The 20,323-nt window shown below is 34.0% G+C and overlaps 1 protein-coding gene across 11 annotated transcripts in view; it reads right to left on the bottom strand.

Moving 5' to 3' along the window:
- Positions 1-20,323, bottom strand: part of HERC2 (E3 ubiquitin-protein ligase HERC2) — a 310,355-nt gene that overhangs the window by 226,829 nt on the left and 63,203 nt on the right. For all 11 annotated transcript variants that reach the window (XR_013030890.1, XM_076512164.1, XM_076512152.1 and 8 more), the window contains 6 exons: positions 18,181-18,352; positions 16,728-16,992; positions 15,744-15,944; positions 15,035-15,263; positions 12,110-12,246; positions 10,591-10,772 (listed from right to left, as the gene is read on the bottom strand). Coding sequence is in view for 10 of the 11 variants with exons in the window: in XM_076512164.1 (XP_076368279.1) it covers positions 10,591-10,772; positions 12,110-12,246; positions 15,035-15,263; positions 15,744-15,944; positions 16,728-16,992; positions 18,181-18,352 (1,186 nt within the window). In the remaining variant the exon portion in view is untranslated. The remainder of the gene's footprint in view (positions 1-10,590; positions 10,773-12,109; positions 12,247-15,034; positions 15,264-15,743; positions 15,945-16,727; positions 16,993-18,180; positions 18,353-20,323) is intronic.

Genomic DNA, 20,323 nt, shown 5'->3' with positions numbered 1-20,323 from the left:
GAAAAAGTGGAGAACAAAAGATCCTGTGAGCAACCACAGAGTCACCTGATGTTGAACCATCCATATAAAAATGAATGTAAGAATGATTTGAAAGATATTCAACACATAGACGATAGTACTTACAATCAGGAATATCCATCTTCCTTAAAAAAAATGTCACAGGTGGAGATTGTAATAAGTCATAGTGGATGGTCTGATCAGTTGAGACAACAATGTCATCCAAAGATAAACTCAATTCAGCTAGATGTGCCTGAACATAAAGGCCAAAAGGAAGAATAGCAGAAGTCTATTCCAACAGAGCACAGCCCACTAAGAAAATACTAAACAATACTAGGTGGAATGCTGTTGTGAGTATTGCAGTTTTGAAGCATACTGTAAATAAAGTTGCAAGCATCAAAGGTAAAGAGGAAGTTTGAGACTCAGTGTACAAACTCTGGACCCATGCATACTCAAAGCCCCAAACATTGAACAGGATCTAACATCATCAAGGCCAAATCCTGGCAGAACCGCACACCAGAGATCCATAGTCCAGTTTGGATCAAATGAAGGCACTATAGATCTTTAGCACAGAAAACATCAATTCACTCCCCATAAAATGGAAGAAATGAAATGGAGGAAATTCAATGCCCTTGTACACTTGACACATAACAGCTTGATATGTCAAATGAAAGTCAGTTCACTGTCAAAGATAAGCTCCAAGAACTTTGCCTCAGGAATTATAGGATAAACAGCATCACTGAGACAGAGCTCAGGATTGGGAAAAATACTCTCTTGGCAAAAAAAGTTCATGCAAAAGATTTTAGAGAAAGAAAAGGTAAAAACCATCTGCCACAGTCCACTTAAAACAAATGATTGAGGGCAGTCTGAAGCTGTTGCTCAATAAATCTCATGCTCAGTAACTAACTTGAAATGTGAAAGTCATCAACACACAGCCCATTTCCAATAGCAGGAGGAAGTTGTACAGTGAAAGCATTAATCTTCACACTGTGAAGTTTGGCACTAAAACACAGCCCTGAGAAATTCCAAGTTCTTGTGGAAAAGAACAGAAAAGCTCTTCATGGACTTTTATATGGAACTTCTTAATGGACTGACAATTCAAAGTGGGTAAGTGGCCACAGAACCCATAGAAGTGGAGGTCTTGCAAAATGCTGTATCTCTACATAGTGTCATAAGACTTCTCAAGGTTACAAATACAGAAATAAGATATTGTAGCTTGAGAGAGACTTCCCAGATTGATTTTCAAGTCAAATGAAGTGGTTCACAATGGAGCACTGTCATCAGAATCCACATTTGGTAGGCAAAATGAGGATGTTTGATTTGACGATTTGAAAAAAGATGAGCATTAACATCCTCCCTAAGACTTTACAGAGACAACTCAAAGCAATTACACAATAATTAAAAAGCACCAAGCAACAGGAAAAACATTTTCCTACCATACCAATGAAAATCAATCAGTAAAACAGAAAGAGACACAGTATTACATAGCAATCATCATCAGGTCCAAGTGATGTACTGCCAGACAGATGAGGAATAAGCTTGAGTTCCACCAGTATAAAAGAGGCTCTTATAGTCACAGAGATGATCGACATAAAAGGAAAAAGGCAATTACTCTGGCCAAGACTAGATGACCAAGAACATGGGGGATGAAACAGAAGTGCCAGATGCAAGAGAAAAGTTCTCACCAAAAGTATCAGCAATGCACCAGGCATCAGATATTTCCTGGCCATCAGAAAACAAGATGAAAAGGAGGGGAGAATATGACCTACTGACCTTCCAAATCTTGTCCCTGTTATCTTTGAACTTTTGGTAGAAGAATACTAGTTGTGAACTTAATCCAAAATTCTCTCTGACATTGATGCCTTACCTGTTGAGCATGGGCCCACTGGAAATCGGTGCAATTAGAAAGTGCGAGATATCCCAGATCCATTTTTGATCCTTCCATGCCATTTGACAGGCAGGACTCCACCACAAATGAAGATCTGTTTGTTTGTTTGCTTTTGAATTTCACACAAAGCTACCTAAGGGCCATCTGCACTAGCTATCCCTAATTTAGCGGTGTAAGACCAGAAGGAAAGCAACTAGTCACCACTGCCCATCACTAACTCTTGGGCTACTCTTTTGCCAACAAATAGTAGGATTGATCATCACTTTATGATGCCCCCATGGCTGAAAGAGCAAACATGTTTGGTGTGATGGAGATTCAAACCCGTGACACTCAGATTACAAGTCGAGCTCTCTAACCACCTAGCCATACTGGGCCCAGACAAAGATATCATGTAAAATGTGTCAAGATTTTAAAACTAGACTGAGCAGCTGCCTGGACAATACAATCAGTCACTGCTACCTCACAGTCATCTATCGATGGCATAAGGATGAGAACAGAATCAAATTCTTAGAGAGTAGTGAAAGAGTGCCAGTTAACCTCGTCCAACTTCCACCAAAATATGGGAGCAGGTGGCATCAACCATGGTATCTCCATACAAATCACAGGAAAATATTCACTCCCATACAGGTCACTGTCATTTCTCCAAGAAAAGTGAAGGAGAGCAGATAGATCAAAAAAGACTGACCAGGTGTGTGAAAATAAGTATAAGAACTAGTATTGAAGAGAGAAAAATTGTGATCCAAAAGCATACGTTCTACAAAAAGACCCTTCCTGTCAATATAAGCCTCACCCCAGGGAATTATGTTCATTTAAGTCTCTCAGAATTAAAAAAGGAGACAGCAACCATTCAATTAAAGCATCAAGATCTCTCCAGGAGACAAACAGGGAGAACATATGGTGATGGTATGACTCAACGAATGAAACACAGATGGCTACAGCCTCCAAGGGAATATCAAGTAGCAAGGACAGAGTAGTCTTGTGCTGGTAAACCAGCAGTGCTACCCCTCCACCTCATCCATCACACAATGTGCCATTCCTGTATAAATAAAACTGCTGAAAGGTGACTATATCAGCAGGTTTCAAAATGTTTTCTTAAAAAAAAACACTAAGGATGATAACAATGAATTAATGCCTTAATGTCATCCACATTAGAACAGAATCCTCAACAGTTCCATTGTATCAAAGTGTCCACTTTTACTTAAGTTGAGGAAAACTGGGAGGAGAGCCCTTTGTTTTCAACCATGCTGTTTTTCTTTATTAGGAGGTCTGTCAGCCTCCATGAATCCTGCCCTGGGTCAAGTTAAGCAGGCCTCTATCAATGGACATACATTCCAGCAACTGAAGACACAAATGAATAATCATTCCACATTTCAGTGCCAAAGAAGAAGATGGACCCGAGTAGAATAAGGGACAGTAACTTCCAAGCCTCAGAGGCAGTATCTTTGGCTTAGGAGTGTTCTTTTAAAATCAGGAGGGGTTTGGTGTGTTGTGGTGTAGATAAATCTATCAAAATGTCACCAGAGCACATTTTCCTGCCTTACTTGTGAGGTTATCAAGCCTCTTTAACCCCTATTGAATGCAAAAGGGAGACATCTGCCCTAAGGATTTCTCAGTTAATTAATGAAGTATGAAAAATCAAGGTGTGGAATCTGACTGTGATGGTGACTGTGCAACAGAGTCGTCCATGCATAGTCATTTTTACAATTATTTGTTTTTTTTGTTGTTGTTGGTTGTTTTTTTTCCAAGGATTGGAATATTCATAACGAATAGAGAAAATTTCAGTTCCCACTGATCCTACCCACCAAGAAGCCCTACAAGGGGATGTATGACAATACCAAACAAGGACAGTGCAGCAATGCCAAGTTTTGTGAACAACTACACCCAAACATCAACATCAGAAACAAATTCCCACAACCCCCATTTAGAGTGTCCAACACTGATACTCAGTTGACCCCAGCCCAACAGAACCAGTCGAATGACTCTGGAAGGGCTGTACATCTACAGAAATTCAAAGCCAAAGTGGTATGTTGGGGTTGGACTCATCAACCACCAGGACCCTCTCCTTCCCTTCATGGGTTACCATGCATAGCAAACATGTTCAGATCCTATAGGAGGTAAACTGAAAGTACAGAACCTTCTCTGGGAAGTCCCCCTCACCATAACAGAAATCCATCTTGAGGGAAAATGCAAGATGCAACAGCAAAATATGTTAGCAGCAAAAAGGTTGAAACAAAAGCATTTCAGGTGATTTTTGATGAAATTATATATATTTGGGAAAGTAAGATTTAGCATGCAAAAGCATTGAGGCTCATGAAGGTAACTTTATAGAATTGTTAAAGCTGGTATCAAAGCACAATCACCAGTCTGACACTTTTTTTCACATGTGTATAATAAATACTGCAGTTGAGTCTCACAAAATGAAATTATGAAATTTGTAGCTCATAATGTACTTTGTAATATTGTGAAAATTATTAACAACAACCATTTTGCTGGCAATGTTTGTGATGAAGCTTGCAACTCTGCAAGACAGGAGCAATTAAGCTTATGTGCGAGATATGTCAATGATGATTTAAATGTATATGAGAAACTGATAATATTACTTGATCTCAATAATGTTACAGCTGTAAACATAACAAATAAATCAAATAAGTACTATTATCACTTGGATTAGATATTAAACTAACATGCAGTTATGATGGAGCCAGTACAATGGAATGTTGAGTAGCCATGTCTATCAGATTTTCAGAGGTGGATGGGTCCTTGTGCTTTACATAAACACTCCATCTATACAATGAGCATTATATAGTTACTCTAAACTAGTGCATGTTTTAGGCAAAGCACACAGCATACCTAATCATGTGACACTCACCACAAGGAGAAATCCATAAAGTAAATCTCACAATTATGGAAGATGAAAAGAAAACATAAATGAAAAGAATTGATAAGACTTACCCCAGTCAAAGACAAACTGCTATGTTTAAAATCTCTTCAAGAGGTCAATGATATCCCTAGAAGAAGATATAGCCAGGCCATGCAAATAATTAACTACGTCCTGTAGCCAAGCACACAATAATGTGATGAATTTGATGAGAAAAACGTTATGGAGATGATGACCTTCCATGGATAAATCCAAATATGTCAACTTAATAAGTAAAAAAAACCAACCAGTGAGCATGAAAGGGGACAGAGCATGGGAAACAGAAGGGAACCAAGAAATAAAATATCAGGAACATCTCCTTAAGAAGTGAACTGGCATAGGAAAACAAACAGGACTGGAATAGGAAGACAGGTACAAAAAAGAAGTTGAGGAAATAGGTTGGAAAACCAAACCACTTAAACTGGCAGCACTGGCTTGAAAGAGAGAAAAAAAAAGGACCTGTTTGAAAAGAAAACAACAAAAAAAGATTGGTAAAGGATGTGGGTCATATTAGAGGCATAAATATCAAAATGAAAACAACCACAAAGAAATATAAAAAGAAAAGAGGTCCATAGGGAGAGAGGGTCTAAATGAATATGAGAAAGGGTATAAAGGATTATTCAATGATCCCAACAGGCAATTCAAAGGAACAAAAAAGGAGTAAAAGGACAGGTGATAAGAAAACAAGATAAAATTGGGAGAAATAAAAGGAAGTAGACAAGGCTGCCTGATAGTTAGACATGAACAAAGTGGACAAGTCTCTGTCAAACAACTGAGTGAAGAATAGAGGGAAAGATGAGGTACTGTAGGGTGGGAAGGACATAATCCATTGTGAAGAGATCAAAGTTGGAAAGTATACTACTATCCATGGTAAATGAATATAGAAAAAGGTCTAATAGATCAAGAAAGGAGATATGCAATACATGAAGTCAGTCCTTGGACTGAGACAATGGACCTGACAAAGGCTATGTGAATACAGAAAGAGGTAACATCTTTGTAATGAGGGATCACTCCTTGATGAGAATCTTGTTGAGAGAAAATAACTGATCCATCATTAAATTCAGGAAGCCAGTGAAAAAGCAAGCAAAGACCATAATGTGGTGGCTGTGGGCCCAGGAAAAGATCCTGGATCTGAAAGCACAAAGGCCTAGGAGTGCTATCCCTTGTTCAATGATACAAGTGACCACTTTAGAGATGTTGGAATATACTGAAATTACCATTTCCCATATGAAAGAAAGGAAGTGTGACAAGGCTTAACAAACTACCAAATGCTCAAAAATATGATATGGACAGAAGACTTTGATCAACCAAAGACCAGAAATCACCAGCAAGTAAAAGGTAAGAACACAGGCCCTCTGAAGATGACTGCATGAACATGTGTGTATCAAACAAAATGAAGTAAATTGCACTCCCACAGTGATCACAATTTTGAGAAGTTCCACTGATCAAGGGGTGTCCCCACCTAAGGGAACTCATATGAGCCTGATCCAAGGGAATGAGATTCCAAAGAAGGCTTATCTTCAAAGAAATAAAACATCTTGGGCCATTAAAAATATGAGGGATGTGAATTTCTCTCTCCCAACCCAAAAGAAGAAGAAAAGAAGGCAGTGTCCGAATGAGGTTGGAAAGAAGACACCCCACCCCTAAGTGGGATATTAAGAAGGGAACTTCCAACCTGTCATTAAGAGTTCCACCATTTCTGCATCCTGTAGAAGCAGGAGTGTGGTCTATGGATTGTGAACAAGAGAAAGCAAGTAAGAACAGTCATCTCTAGAAGGAAGAGTGCAAAAATTAATTGAGTAAAATACGTACAAGCTGTTTCTTGACTCGAAAACAAAACACTTAAAAGAGCTGACATTAGTCAAAAAGATAAGGCTCTGAACTGAAAAACTCGACTCAGGGTAATAGATAAATATCAATAAAGTGATGAAAACAACAGGTAACAAAAGCATTTGATGTGGTTCACATTCTAACTTGAAAGATCTCATCTAGTATCTATTGGAATCAAGAGCAAGAGAATGAGTAAGGAGAATAATTAGATGGTATGAAATGCAGAACAGTTGGCAAGCATCAAACCCCAATGAGGAATACACCAAACACAGAAGATGAGGGATCCAATATGTAAGAGTAGAAGGAGATATGTCTACGGAGGAAAAGAAGTTTGAGGGAATGAAGAGTAAAAAAACAGTACCTTTGAATGTGAGAGATGTAACCAGTAAAGAATGCATGAACATGATATAATAGTTTGCCCAGACTCAATCAATTGTACAGGTGTGAAACAGGAGAAAGGCAGATAGGAGAAAAGGAGCAGTCATCTTCCCAAGTGGCTGAAGTTTTAGGAAGGGAGGATCAGTCAGGATAAAGAATATAAAAACAATGGAAAGGGTATGGGAAGAGTCAAAAGCATAGTTATCTGAATGACAGTGAACATAGGCCAGAAGTAAGAGGAAACAGTAATTAAAAGAAAGGTCGAAGATGTAGATTGCCAACAGCTCAAAAGGGACATATGAGATAACACTGAAGTCCCAGCTGGGTATGGAAACAGGGCAAGGAAGTCTATGGAGGAGAAAGGACCATAAGCAGATGGTGAAATTAAGGGAGGAAAACACGCGATGCATTATCAGTAAAAGCAAAATATTGTAGACAAAGCCATTTGATAATTGGCAATTATGGAAACAGATAACCTATTGTTGAGAAGCAATGTAAAAAAAAATATTAAAGATGAATGACAGTAAAGAGGAATATGGCAAAAAAAATGGATCAATGTTGGAAAACACACCATTTATGCAGGTAAAAGGGTAAGGCAACATGAATGAGAAGAGAGAAAAGCTACTCCAGGTGTACAAGTCATGGACTGGACAAATCTGAATCATGAAAGTGATAGACTTAATCTCTTGACTGAACAGTGACCTGTGAGTTTGAAGATAGATTATGAGTGATAAAGGAACAGAAGGACAGATTCACACACAGTGAAAAAGAAGAAACCAAGGTTCAGCCTGCCAAACAGCAGCCATAAAGAGGACAAGACAAAGAGTGTCAAAAATTAAGGGCACAATCTGAAGTAAAAGACGTAAAAGTAAGTGTACAAATAGGAAAAGATGAGATCAGTTTTGAACGAAAGAATCAATATCCAGAATTGAAAGATTAGGTTCATACTGCCTAGAACATGATAAAAATTGGCTCAATACAAAAGAGTGAGTGCTTGGAAACAGAGTCCCGGATCAGGTACCCACTTCGCAGTTGATGTGATAAACTACCATGGAGTTGTTGTCAGAATAGATCATAACTGAATGATTCACAAGAGGAGGTGGAAAAAATAGGAATATGTCTGATTAACTGCCAGAAGGCTTCACCTTTATTCCATGTGCCTGATGTGACATTGTCATTCAGATATTCCTCAACCAGAGATGGTAGCAGTGGTAAACATATGTATGTCTGGTTTGGGTAAAGATAATGGAGCACTGATGGTGATATTGCATTGGTCCAACCTCCAAGATAGATCCTCTAGTAGTGGAGGGGAAAAGGTGAACCATTATCATGCAAAGGCTACTGAGTACATGCATATGCACAAAACCAAAAGGGATTGGTGATTAAAAGTTCCAAAGCTTCCAGTTGGATAAGAGAGTTGGATACAGCTAAAAAAGCAGATGACGAAAACTTCTAGATGAATAAGATATTAGGTGGGAGTGACAAAGGATTTGGAAGTTTAGACAAGCAATCCAGACAGGCAGTTTCCCTCAAAAGAAATTAGGTATGAAGGGAAAAACATCTCATGTGTGGAACAGAAAAAGCAAATTGTTCATGTAGTAATTGAATCATAGTTCCAGTTCCTGCAGATTGCTAGCAAAAGCCCTTACTACATGGTTGAAGATGTATGAGCTTGAAATTGGAAGATATGATCCTAATTAATAAAGTTTGTCTTGAAGATGCTGCAAAGAGGATATGAAGAAACATGTCCAAAACAAATCTTGGTCACCCATAGTCTAGGTAAAAAAGACCAGTGGAAAGAATAGCAGTTTTAGAAACTTTCCATATAAAGCGACTGAGGAAGGAAAGGTTGAGAACTGAATGCCAGTTTGTAGTCTTTACATAAACCAGGAAGAGATGAGAGTAAAATCCCAGAGGAAGATTACACAAACTGTATGGCCTGTTTATATAACAGATCATACACCATCTATTACCTGTGGGATCTAACCTGTGGGTTGAGAAGAGGAGAAGAAAACTGAAGAGAAAATCCATGGCTGAAACAAAACTAGAGTAACCCATTATGTCTGCAGAAAAGTGTGACTGCAGGTATATAATCATCAATAGGTGGACACCAACAGGTTCCAACTCAACTTGACTGTCACTAACAAGCTCAAGGAGTCCGATGCCATGAAAAATTTAGATGGGTAGAAAAAAGAAGATTGTGAAGTGAAAACCAAAAGATGATAGGTGGATGGAAATCAAGATACAAATATGGAGGATTTAGTTTGAGACAATATGAAAACAAAGTATCTGCCCATGATTTAACAGAATCAGGAATGCCTTCAATAACTTAGCAGCACAGAAATGGAGGTGAAGTAAAATCTCACAAGAATTAAGAAAGAAATCAAACCAAGGAAAGGAAGATATTTCTACTCAAGTCCCAATAGTAAATAAGCCAAATGGTGGAAAAAATAGAATGGAGTATGGTAGAAAAAATAAGGAAATGAAAATCAAAATCTTTTGGAGCATAAAGAAGGTGCCTCTGATAAGAGGTAACAAAGCATGGAAAGAGGGATCAAGAAAAGAGAGGAAAATGCAGAAATAGAGAATAGAAATAACCCAACATCTGCCCCAAAACTGATAAGAGAGAATTCTAAATTTTGAAAATTGAAAAAGGGGAAGTCAGAATGATTGTAAGCCAGGATAAAAGGATCAGAAAAATGAGATGTAAGGTCATGGGAACATAGCTTATCTAGAATCAGCTCAGTTGAATGCTAATCATAAGGAGAAAGGGGAAAAGGAGAAAGAAACAAATGGTTAAATCTGTCATCCTCTTTATTCTTCCCATAGAATGTGGGCAAGAAATGCCAAAACAATGAACAGGAGTTAAAGGTCCTGGCTGCATGTAGAACCCACTACCCTATGCATAATGGCTGTCACACTATCCACATTCAATATGCCTCCAGTAACCATGGTTGAAATTTGACTAGTGTGAGAAAGTTTTCCAGTCACACAAGAAGTAAATGTCACATGAAAGATAGAGTTCATAATTTGAAGAAAAAAAAAAGGAAATCAATTTCCCTAAGTCACTCAAATTTCAGTAAATTGGAAAAAAAATATGTCATGTCTAAAATATTGAATGTTTAGGCAAAAGAATGAAGATTCACAAGTGCAAATGCTCAGAAGAATTGTGCAAAGGGTGTGTCACCCTCCTGCTGGTGGATTTTTGTTGTATAATAGCAGGATTATGCAGTTACTCATTTCACACAAAATCTTGTCAGATTTAGTAGAATTGCCTAAAGGATACTGGCATGCAAATCTCTAAGGCAAAGACACAGGAAAGATATCTTAACTGTGCAAGGTGGTGTAGTTTCATCTTATAAAACATTTTTTCTTTGTTTGAGCTTTTTAAGTTACACACATTGCATACATTTCACTGTCTTTTTAATTTATATTTGACCTTCAAAATCATCACCCATCATTTTCATTGCATCCAGTTTTAAATTTTTTTCATTTGAGTTGAAACTTACTACCTAGCAAATTACCTAATGTATTTCACCTTTGATTTTACTCATATCCTTAGATTCAAATGAAAGCTCACCTAACTAACTGTTTCACCATATGAAGCAGTGGAATACTAGATGCAGAATCCTCACAAGATGATGCTTCTTGAGTTCGCTTGGTTGCAGATTCCAAGAGAGCTTGATTTGTCATAAGCTGTTCAGCACTGCTTGTCATGTGTGCATCTTTATCAGAGTCTTTGTCTTTGTCAATTTCTTTCTCCTATAAGTATGTTAAAGGGTTATATGAAATCCAAAAGAAGTTGGGTATTCTTAAAAACTAATTTCACCAAAATAATATTTTTTGCATTTCTTTTCTAGGTACAAAATATAAAAATAATATTTTAACAAAAGATTTGACAGCTGTTTCTTTTGATATCATAGAAAATTTTCTGTGATTTACAAAATACTGTTAAAGTGAGGTTTTCCTTTACCGAAAATGCCAATCACAACATTTATTCAATATGATTTATTAAAACAAGCATTTTACATCTTAACAAGATATAATTACTTTACAAATGTTCTACAGTAAAAATCAAGTGACTCATCAACTAATTTTAAATAAAACATGAGTTCTTCTGGTTTATTTGTTACTGACATTTACCCAACTTTACATTTTTAGTAGAGCATAAAATGTATTTTTTTCAATTCTGTTTTACCAATACCTCAAAACTATTAACCTGTATAATGACATTCCTAATATGCTACTAATAGGTTTTGCTATCAGGTAAACTAGAAGATGTACCAGTGTAAAACAAAGTGAGAGCTTTATGAAAGTTGCTTTTAATACAAAATGTCAGTGGCAATACAAAGATTAAAAGTACCTCAGAATAACATTATTTATATCCATTGGGCTTGATCACTTAAATAATATTTTATTTTCTGTTTTAGTTTTGTTTTTTTTCAACCAAAAAGCAAAAACCAAAAGCAATATGTGACTTGCAAACATTATGTTAAGTAAAAATAATGTGAAAATGTAATTATCAGATCATCAATGTAACTTAAAAATGAAATGCAATTGAAGAATATTTTGTCAGTTATGCATATAAGCAGCATTTCTGATTGTCTTTAATACACCGGTAATGATTGAAAATACATAAACTGTATGTATATCACATCTAATGAAAGGGGAAACTGAAGAAATCCCATTATTACCCTCAGAGACCATCCCCACTGACTGACTGATCAATCTTTAGCCAGCACTGAGGCTAAGAAATGAAAAGATTGCAAGCATTTTTTATAAGGATTTGTTTGTGAAAATAGCTCATCCCTTTCATTAGTAGCCTGAGTGCAAAGTGATTTTCATGTTATGATTAAAAGCTATTCTTCATCCCAAAAATCTTGTATATTATTGTATTTCTCGCCATTTTCTACCTTTTTCTGCTTGCCATATAAATGCAGGAACATTACTGCTTTTGAATGTATATAACAACAAACAATGAAACTTACTATAAACTATTTTCTTAACATGTTTTATGTTTGTGAAACTCAAAGTCATTTGTGGTTTATTCTGTTGTAATACAGATGAACAATTTAAAGCACCATCTGAAAAATAATTACCCTGAGATCCTCAATTTCTTGAATTTCTACCTTAACAGCTGTAAACAATGAAGATTCTAATCCTCCATCTGCCATCAAACTGCCAACCAATAAATCTGTCATAAATGTTCTTCCTGGATTAGAACAAGCTCCATCTCCTAAAGTGTAATGCATATTAATATTCAGTTATTACACAAGAACAAAACCTTGGTGAAAAAAATATATCTAATACTCACATACATCATGACAAAAATCTCACTGTACGTAGGACTACCATTAACAGCACCTATGCAGAGTGGTAGACATATGGATATATACATTATAAATTAGAGCAGATAAAGTAAAACCTTAGTATCAATCAGATTTTGAAGAACCAAACTCAACACAGGTCTCTTTTACTATTTGGGACAATTATTAATTTGAGTACCAAAAGAAAGTGTAGAAAATAAAACAATGCAGTTGCAAGCAAGGTCTTCTAGAAGGTGTATTAAAAACAAGATAGAAAGTCATCTGTAGTACTAAAAGACAATTCTACAGATCTGAGGAAAAAAACATAACTGCGTACCATGTACAGTATATTCATGTATCATTTAGTTAAAATATTAATATTTATGATCAACTTAATGAAAATCATTTTTATCAAGTAACCAGTTCCAGATTTTCTACCTGTACTATTTTCTAATCTATACTTTTATCTTTTATACTTCTATCATGATTATGATTCAGGCCATGAAATCTGACCATAGTCACAATGTGTTGAAATGAGAGAAAAACTCCTGAAAAGAGCTACTATCAAGTTACATGTTACTGATGTTATTTGAATATGTAAATACAAATATTTTGATGATAGTTAAGAGTTCTTGGCTAATATTCAGTTAGTTACCAGTTATTTAATTAATGCATACCATTAACCCCAACTATTAACCACATTTTAGCAATCAGTCAACTGTAGAATATTTCAAGAATATTATATGTTATTTCTTAATATGCTTAACTATATGCACTGAAAACTACTTTGGCTGTAAGAACAAAATTGGTGAATTTGATTAGTTTTCAAAGTGTGAAACTTATTTGTTCAGTCTTGGAACTGTGAAACTATACAAATTATCACTTTGAATTTGTTAAATATCCATTCACAGAATTAGGCAAATCTTTTGTAAACATTACAAGTATATTGTTTGTTTGTTTTTAAATAAAGCATATCTTCTGAAGATATGTCTGGAAATTTATGAAGCATTTATTGAGTCAGTCCAAGGGAAAGGTTATTTTTATACCAAGAAGAAAAATATTTTCATACAACAGTTATGTTGTAATTGCACAACCTTTATAACTTCAAGTTTTCTCAGTACAAATTTTATTGAATTACTATTTTATGAATGTTATGTCAATAAGTTTGGAATCCAATCATATATTATAATTCAAAGTTTAATATTATAGATTAGATAATTGCTTAATTCAAAAGTGAATATTAAATTAAAAAATTCCTAACTACACATTTTCTGAGGTACAATTATACTTAGTGAATCATCCACAGTGGCCCCAACCCACCTTTTCCAACTTTGGAAATATTTCTTTCCATACACCTCTATGACTTGTTTATAATCAACTGAAAGCTCAGAATGTCTTCAACATGATTTTCTCAGCTTTAGACAAATGTTTACACAAGAAAACCTTTATTTTCATCGTAAAACTGAATCAAAGAGCTCAAAATATCCTATTTTTCTAGACCCAAATACAGCTTAGTTAGTAAGCCTGATAAATTACAATAGAATTCTGTGCCATTGATATACACATCTGTGACTTTGCATTCCTTCACAAAGCATATATAACGTCCATAACATCTATGTCACTTTACATCCTCCATATATGCAACAATTTGATACAGTTTAGTAATGTATGTCAAGCAGTGCATTTTGTAAGGAAAGGAGTTAAGCTTTCAGAACCTGTGTGTGTGTGTGTGTGTGTGTGCATGTGTGCGATAGGTCACTTTCTAAAGGCCACTTTTATACTACTGGATATGGTAACATGATTGTTCATTTACCTTATCACTTCAGCTTTTGTAATGTTAGCCATGCACCACTGAAAGGTCAATATAATAAATGTATAATATTATCAGATTTAAGATATTTAGGCTAAATACAATGTTATATAGTCATTTTAAAATGAAAAAAGTGTAATTTCTATTTCCTAATTTTTATGGTGGTTACAAGATCAGTCAAGTTGATCAACCACATAGAAAGATACAATAGTAAAATAACAGATAAAATATACAGTTTCTTAATAACAAAAAAAAAACAGTACAAGTATCTGGAGCTTAAAGATATTGCATGTGAAATTTGACAATTTTCTGATGTATAGAAGTATTTTTAAGGTTAAAATAAAAATTACATTGCGTGTTGGACAGTCAATATTAAAAAAAAAATACACATTATTATTAATTACAAAACTTTAATAATAAATCTGATTATTTTGTGCACAAAAGTCTTATAATGTTTACAGACAATTTGCTAATTTCATGAGAGAGAAGCATATATTTTAAAGTTGGGATATAACAGCTGTGTGGCTAATTTGTGGAATACAGGCTGAGTGAAATTAACCCAACTTTTGTAAAAGGGTTAAATATGTCTGCATTGTACTAAAATATTTTTTAAAAATACATCTTAGAAAGTTATAAATTAATGTTACCTAAAAGTAGCACTGTTCAGTTGAGAAACAAAGAAAAATAATTCCATATTTTATTTACACTGTTACCTGAAAGTATGAGCACTCAACTACAAAACTAAAATATGTACGTGTGTTGAGCAACAAATACGGACCTGTTGCCTGTACAGTGTGAAATAAAGAGTTGAAAACCTTGTATATACATTTCTTTCCTAGTGATCAAGCAAAAAAGAAAAAAATAACTTTAATAAAACCAAAGACAGAAATAATATTATTTAAACTTACCTGTTGTTGGAAGCAAGGCTGATAAAGCTCGAGCTCTTTCATCAGCAGTTGGTAATAAAACACACCAGCCTGTCTGCAGCACCCGTTGTGCTTCACACTGAACAGATGGAATAACTCCTGCATTACTAGCCAAGTCAACAACCCTCTGTTTCAAACTAGCTAACAGTTTGCTTCCTGGAAACAACCCAAGGCTCTCAACATCTATTCCCTCTGAGATAGCAGCATACAACTACATGTCACGTGTAATATAAGAGGGAAAATTCATGTCACACAAAATGAAATAAATCACATATACATACAATATCCAACTGGAAGTTTAAGAATCATGCCATCAGGAAGTACAAATAATTTGAAACATTACTTGACTCAGCAACCAACTACACATACACAATTCTTCAAAACATCCAAAAATTCTGAGATGTTTATTTAACTACATGTTAAAAAAAATCACAGGTTTTGTAATAATGAAGCAATAATAAAGTTAGAATTACATAATATATTAACAGATAAGCCAAAGTCAAACATATCTCCAAATAATTTCAAAACATCTTACATTTCTACATGATAGTTTTCAATTATAATAATTTACAGTTGTCACTAACTAATACTTTCTACATAAGCTGAATGCAGTTATTTATGTTATAAGGAAACATGAATATGAATGAAAAATATAACAGAAATGAGTGCATAGCCCTAGTTAAATAATTACCTGTAATGTTAATAAATTAAGAGCAGCTACAGCAATACATTCTTTCTCCTGAGGTGGTGGCCAGTCATTATTCCCATCAAGCCCTTCACACACTTGAGTTAGTAATTCATCTAACTGTTCAAAAGTAGACATGCAGACATCCACTACAAAAGGTACTCGTAAACCCAAGCTTGCTTTTTCATTGGTTGACCATAAAAATGTCTTGGAATAAACAGAAAATTGGATATATTAAGAACTTTAATTTATTTTTATTCTTACATATACACACACACAAGCATTCAGAACTTCTTATTACACTTCTTTCATTTGTCACACACTTTTAATTCAACCAGCCACAGAAACATAAATACTACACAGCTGATATTAAAAATGTGTCTGCTGAATATTTTGGGAAAACGTTTCTACTAAGACTCTTCATATACAATCAAATTGTCAAATTAAAAACAAAATAAATAATGAGGATGTACGAGGTACATGGACATGTTTTACGCATAAACAATCCACGCTTAAATGTGAGGGGTATGTGTGTGCCTGTGTGTTAAAGATAAAACAAAAGTTGAACTAATTCAATTCAATCCCCAGAATATGTAATAAACACAACTGCACAAATACTTTTATTCACATATATCAAAAGTGTGTGTGTGTGTGTGTGTGTGTAATGTATACACACAAACAAACAAACAAATAGATAAACTGTACTCAAAATATTTTACAGATGAAATATACACTATAGTAAACTGAGAAGAATAAGGTAGGTAATATTTGAATTCTATACGGGCAATACAGAAAATTTTCAATCAACACAAAACTATAAAAGCAGAACTCAATTTTCATTGTATCAATGAAAACTTCTAAAATATATCAATTTTAAGACTTTAAAAGTTCATATAATATAAAATTCCACGATAACTGCAAAGTAATCACAATAACATTTATTTATATATTAAATACACATACCAAATAATGAATTATTTTGTAACTAACCTGGGCAGGTCCACAGGCAACACCAATGATATTTTTACTTTCTAAAGCAGTCACTTGAACTGGCTCGGTTCCACTGTAGTCCCCAAGCTGACCCTGGTCGTTACGACCCCAACAGTAGATTTCTCCACTCTCTGTAAGTACTACACAGTGACTTGTACCCACAGAAAGTTCCACAACTTTTTTACTGCTTAGTAGTTCCACTACTTTAGGGAAACGCACATGTTCTTCACTTGAATGGCCTAATCGGTGGTTGTCACCTTTTCCCCTTGTGAATTAAAGAACTGCTGCTATATAACAGTGATTACTCCTTTAATTTAAGTATTACAAGATCTACAAATTTTTCCTTAACTCTAATAGCAAGTTAATGTTTTTCTTTTTGCATCATGTTATGATTCTTTTCTTGGCACATTTTCTAAGTCACTATCTAATCTTGAAACATAAAAATCCATTTTGAAAATGTCCTTTTCATAATTATATATTTGTAATACATCTGAATGACAACATAAAAATATTAAATTACAGGTTTCTTAGCTAAATGTGCATCATCTGATCACATAAAAGTTGGTTTATATTTTTGTTTTGGACATTAATGCAACATTGCATAAGAGCTATCTGCACTAACCATCTTATTATATGAAGTAACAGACCAGAGTAATGGCTAGTAGTCAACAGCACCCAATGCCAACTCTTAACTCTTGGGCTACTCTGATCAAATAGTGGGATTCAATCATTCCACAGTTTTAATGGCAATGTGGCATTAACCTTAACATCCAGAGTACAGCAAGTTAGCCACTTGTTTCTCACAACAGATGGTATTAGAATAAACAATTTTACTAATAAGGAGAAAACAACATTTAAACCTTCCTAGGTCATCTTCAGGTTGAGAGACATTGTTCTCTCCTTATCAGTAAAAGCGTTAATACCCATACCAGCTGTACTGAGATACATTTTTATTTCAAGTAGGCTTCTCGTCATCAAGAAGTCATTCACTTCTTATGATTTTTAATTTATTAGTGTTTTCACAGAAATTTTTATAACCTTCACAAACTCAAAACATAGATTTATTTGATGAGAAAACATCTATCAGCAGTACAGAATCAAATTTTTAGTGTATATGAATTTTTTTAATACAAATTATTAAAGACCCCATAAAGAAATTAATTGCACCCATGTATTTCTGGTTGTGATCATCCTTGCAGTTCTAGAAGAAATATTAAGATCATTAACAATCTTTCAGAAAAATTTACATGATTACTACTATACAATAATTAAAATGTATAACCTATCCCCTTCTCCTCTGAGAAAAAAATACCACAAAAAACATTTTAGAATTTCAAACATCTACCTCACTGTTACTTCAAAATCTATGGTCCTTAAACATTATACTACATTAATATACATAGATGAAATCATGATACAAATCAATACAAACTAAATTCATTTCAACCTTTACCATGAATATATTACTCCACTTTTTGTTAATGCAAGGCTAAACTGGGCTCCACAGTACACTCTTATAATGTCTAGGCCTTGTAATTTATCAACAATTTTAGGAGTTTTGCATCCATCACTTCCTCCTCGACCAAGTTTTCCATAATCACCATCACCCCATGAAAACACAGTACCTGCCAAAGGAAAAAAAAGTGATACTGTAGAATCTATGTACCCAGAAAAGATGTTTCAGAGGAAAGCAAGTAGAGTTAGACTAAAACAAAAACAAAAAATAAAATACGTAATTAATTTTATAGTATTTAAAAGAAAAAGAAAATATTCTAAAGTTAAAAAAGTCAAAATACTAAAAGGCACTGCAATCAAATTATTTTGACATGTGCAATCTCTTCTTGCAACTCATACTGTTGTATTGATTGCATTAATACCAATTTCAGTTCATCAATTACAAGTATACTTCCATATAATTTACAGTGTATGCTAAGTAAATGTTTAACTTTATACAGTGATACACAAACATAAATCAATCAAGAAACAAATAAGTTTGCTGACATTTTAGTTCATTGTTAATTTTTAGAATTACACCAACAGATATTTTAATGAACAATTATGTAACATGTATTCAAATGCTACAACATCCTTTAAACAATATGGTGATACCAATTGATCAGGGTTATTATAAAAAAATAAGCATTAAAATTATTAATACCCAAAACACCTATGACAGAGATAAGGCAAGCAATTATCAAAAAATAACACATTTAAAATATTTTGAAAAACTGCTTGTAGTATTGGAAAAGCATTTCACACAAGGCACACTGAGAGTCACAAGTTTTATTCAAGGTGGTGTGCATATGATACATGGTGTTTCAAAACCATTTTACACTGCATACTAGAGGGTTGAAATACCAAAGTTTGTTTTTTTTCTAAATCCAAGCATTTCAGGATTTTAGTTACTATAATTATGGAATCTCACCAGGAATTCTATAGTTTTTAATTGACTTAACATTCTATTTTCTCTTCATAAAAAGTAATTAAACCATCTTTATTCTACATCTAACTTAAATTATAAACTTTTTGTCACTTTTTAATACTTATAGAAAAAAAGGTGATCAATGTAATTGGCAAAATAAAGCACCAAAAATAGGTGTTAACAAATATTAAGCTGAATAAAATGAATGGCAATATAAAGTGAAACAAGTGATCAATAATATAAAAAAATTTAAATTCTGTTGTTAAAAAAATATTTTTCAAAGCAATATCCCTCAGAAAAAGTTTGGTAATTTTACAACCAAAAAAGAATAAAATACTAAAGAATAAAAATTTTTTCAAAGCCCAAATTAGATACTATTCAGTTTGCATATCCACATTTTTTTGTAATTAAGTATCATCACTGCATGAAGTAAAATTCAACAAGTATCAATGACACCCATCTAGTCTGAAAAAAAAAGTAATACACACCATGAACTCCAGGACTATATCCTATAAATCCCAGTATTTGAGAAGCTCAAGACTTCATTATTGAGAATTCTTATGTTGCAACACCTATCTGATGTCTAAGTTAATTTTCTACAAACTAACATTGCTTATATTTCTTTTATTCTATTATTCAACAACATGAAATAAATTATTTGAATTAAATGCATGTCATTGTGTAGGATACTGGAAACATCGAATTCTACTGTTCCAGCTGATATTCTTGCAATAGTTTTATTTACAAAGAGACTTGATGACTCAAAATTTTCCCAAATAAAATTTATAATTTTCAGTGTGCCCAAGCTGAAATTTATTTCTCTGAAGACTAATGGTTTTTCACACATTTTCATTTTAAATATGAATTGCTTTTATTAGATTAGTTTAAATTTCACTTAAATTTTTTTCAGAAGTATGTATCAATTCCAATACTATGCCACAAATGAAAGATTCTTTTTATGTGCAAAAGCCAGAATATGCAAGTGTTGAAAGAAGATCAAGTGCCTTTTATAAATACTTCTGAGCTTAAAAAATTATGTACAAGTCATTCTTTATTAACTCTTTAGCTACAGGTCTGGAAGCATTTCACCCAGCTTGTACCCACCAAAAAGTTATGAGAGCAATTATATTAGTTAGACTTCAAAGCTGTGTAAATCAAGAAGGAAAACAATTTG

This window comes from Tachypleus tridentatus, chromosome 1, assembly GCF_004210375.1.
Source record: "Tachypleus tridentatus isolate NWPU-2018 chromosome 1, ASM421037v1, whole genome shotgun sequence".
In the NCBI taxonomy this organism is placed as follows: Eukaryota; Metazoa; Arthropoda; class Merostomata; order Xiphosura; family Limulidae; genus Tachypleus; species Tachypleus tridentatus.
This window is presented reverse-complemented; position numbering and strand designations above follow the sequence as displayed.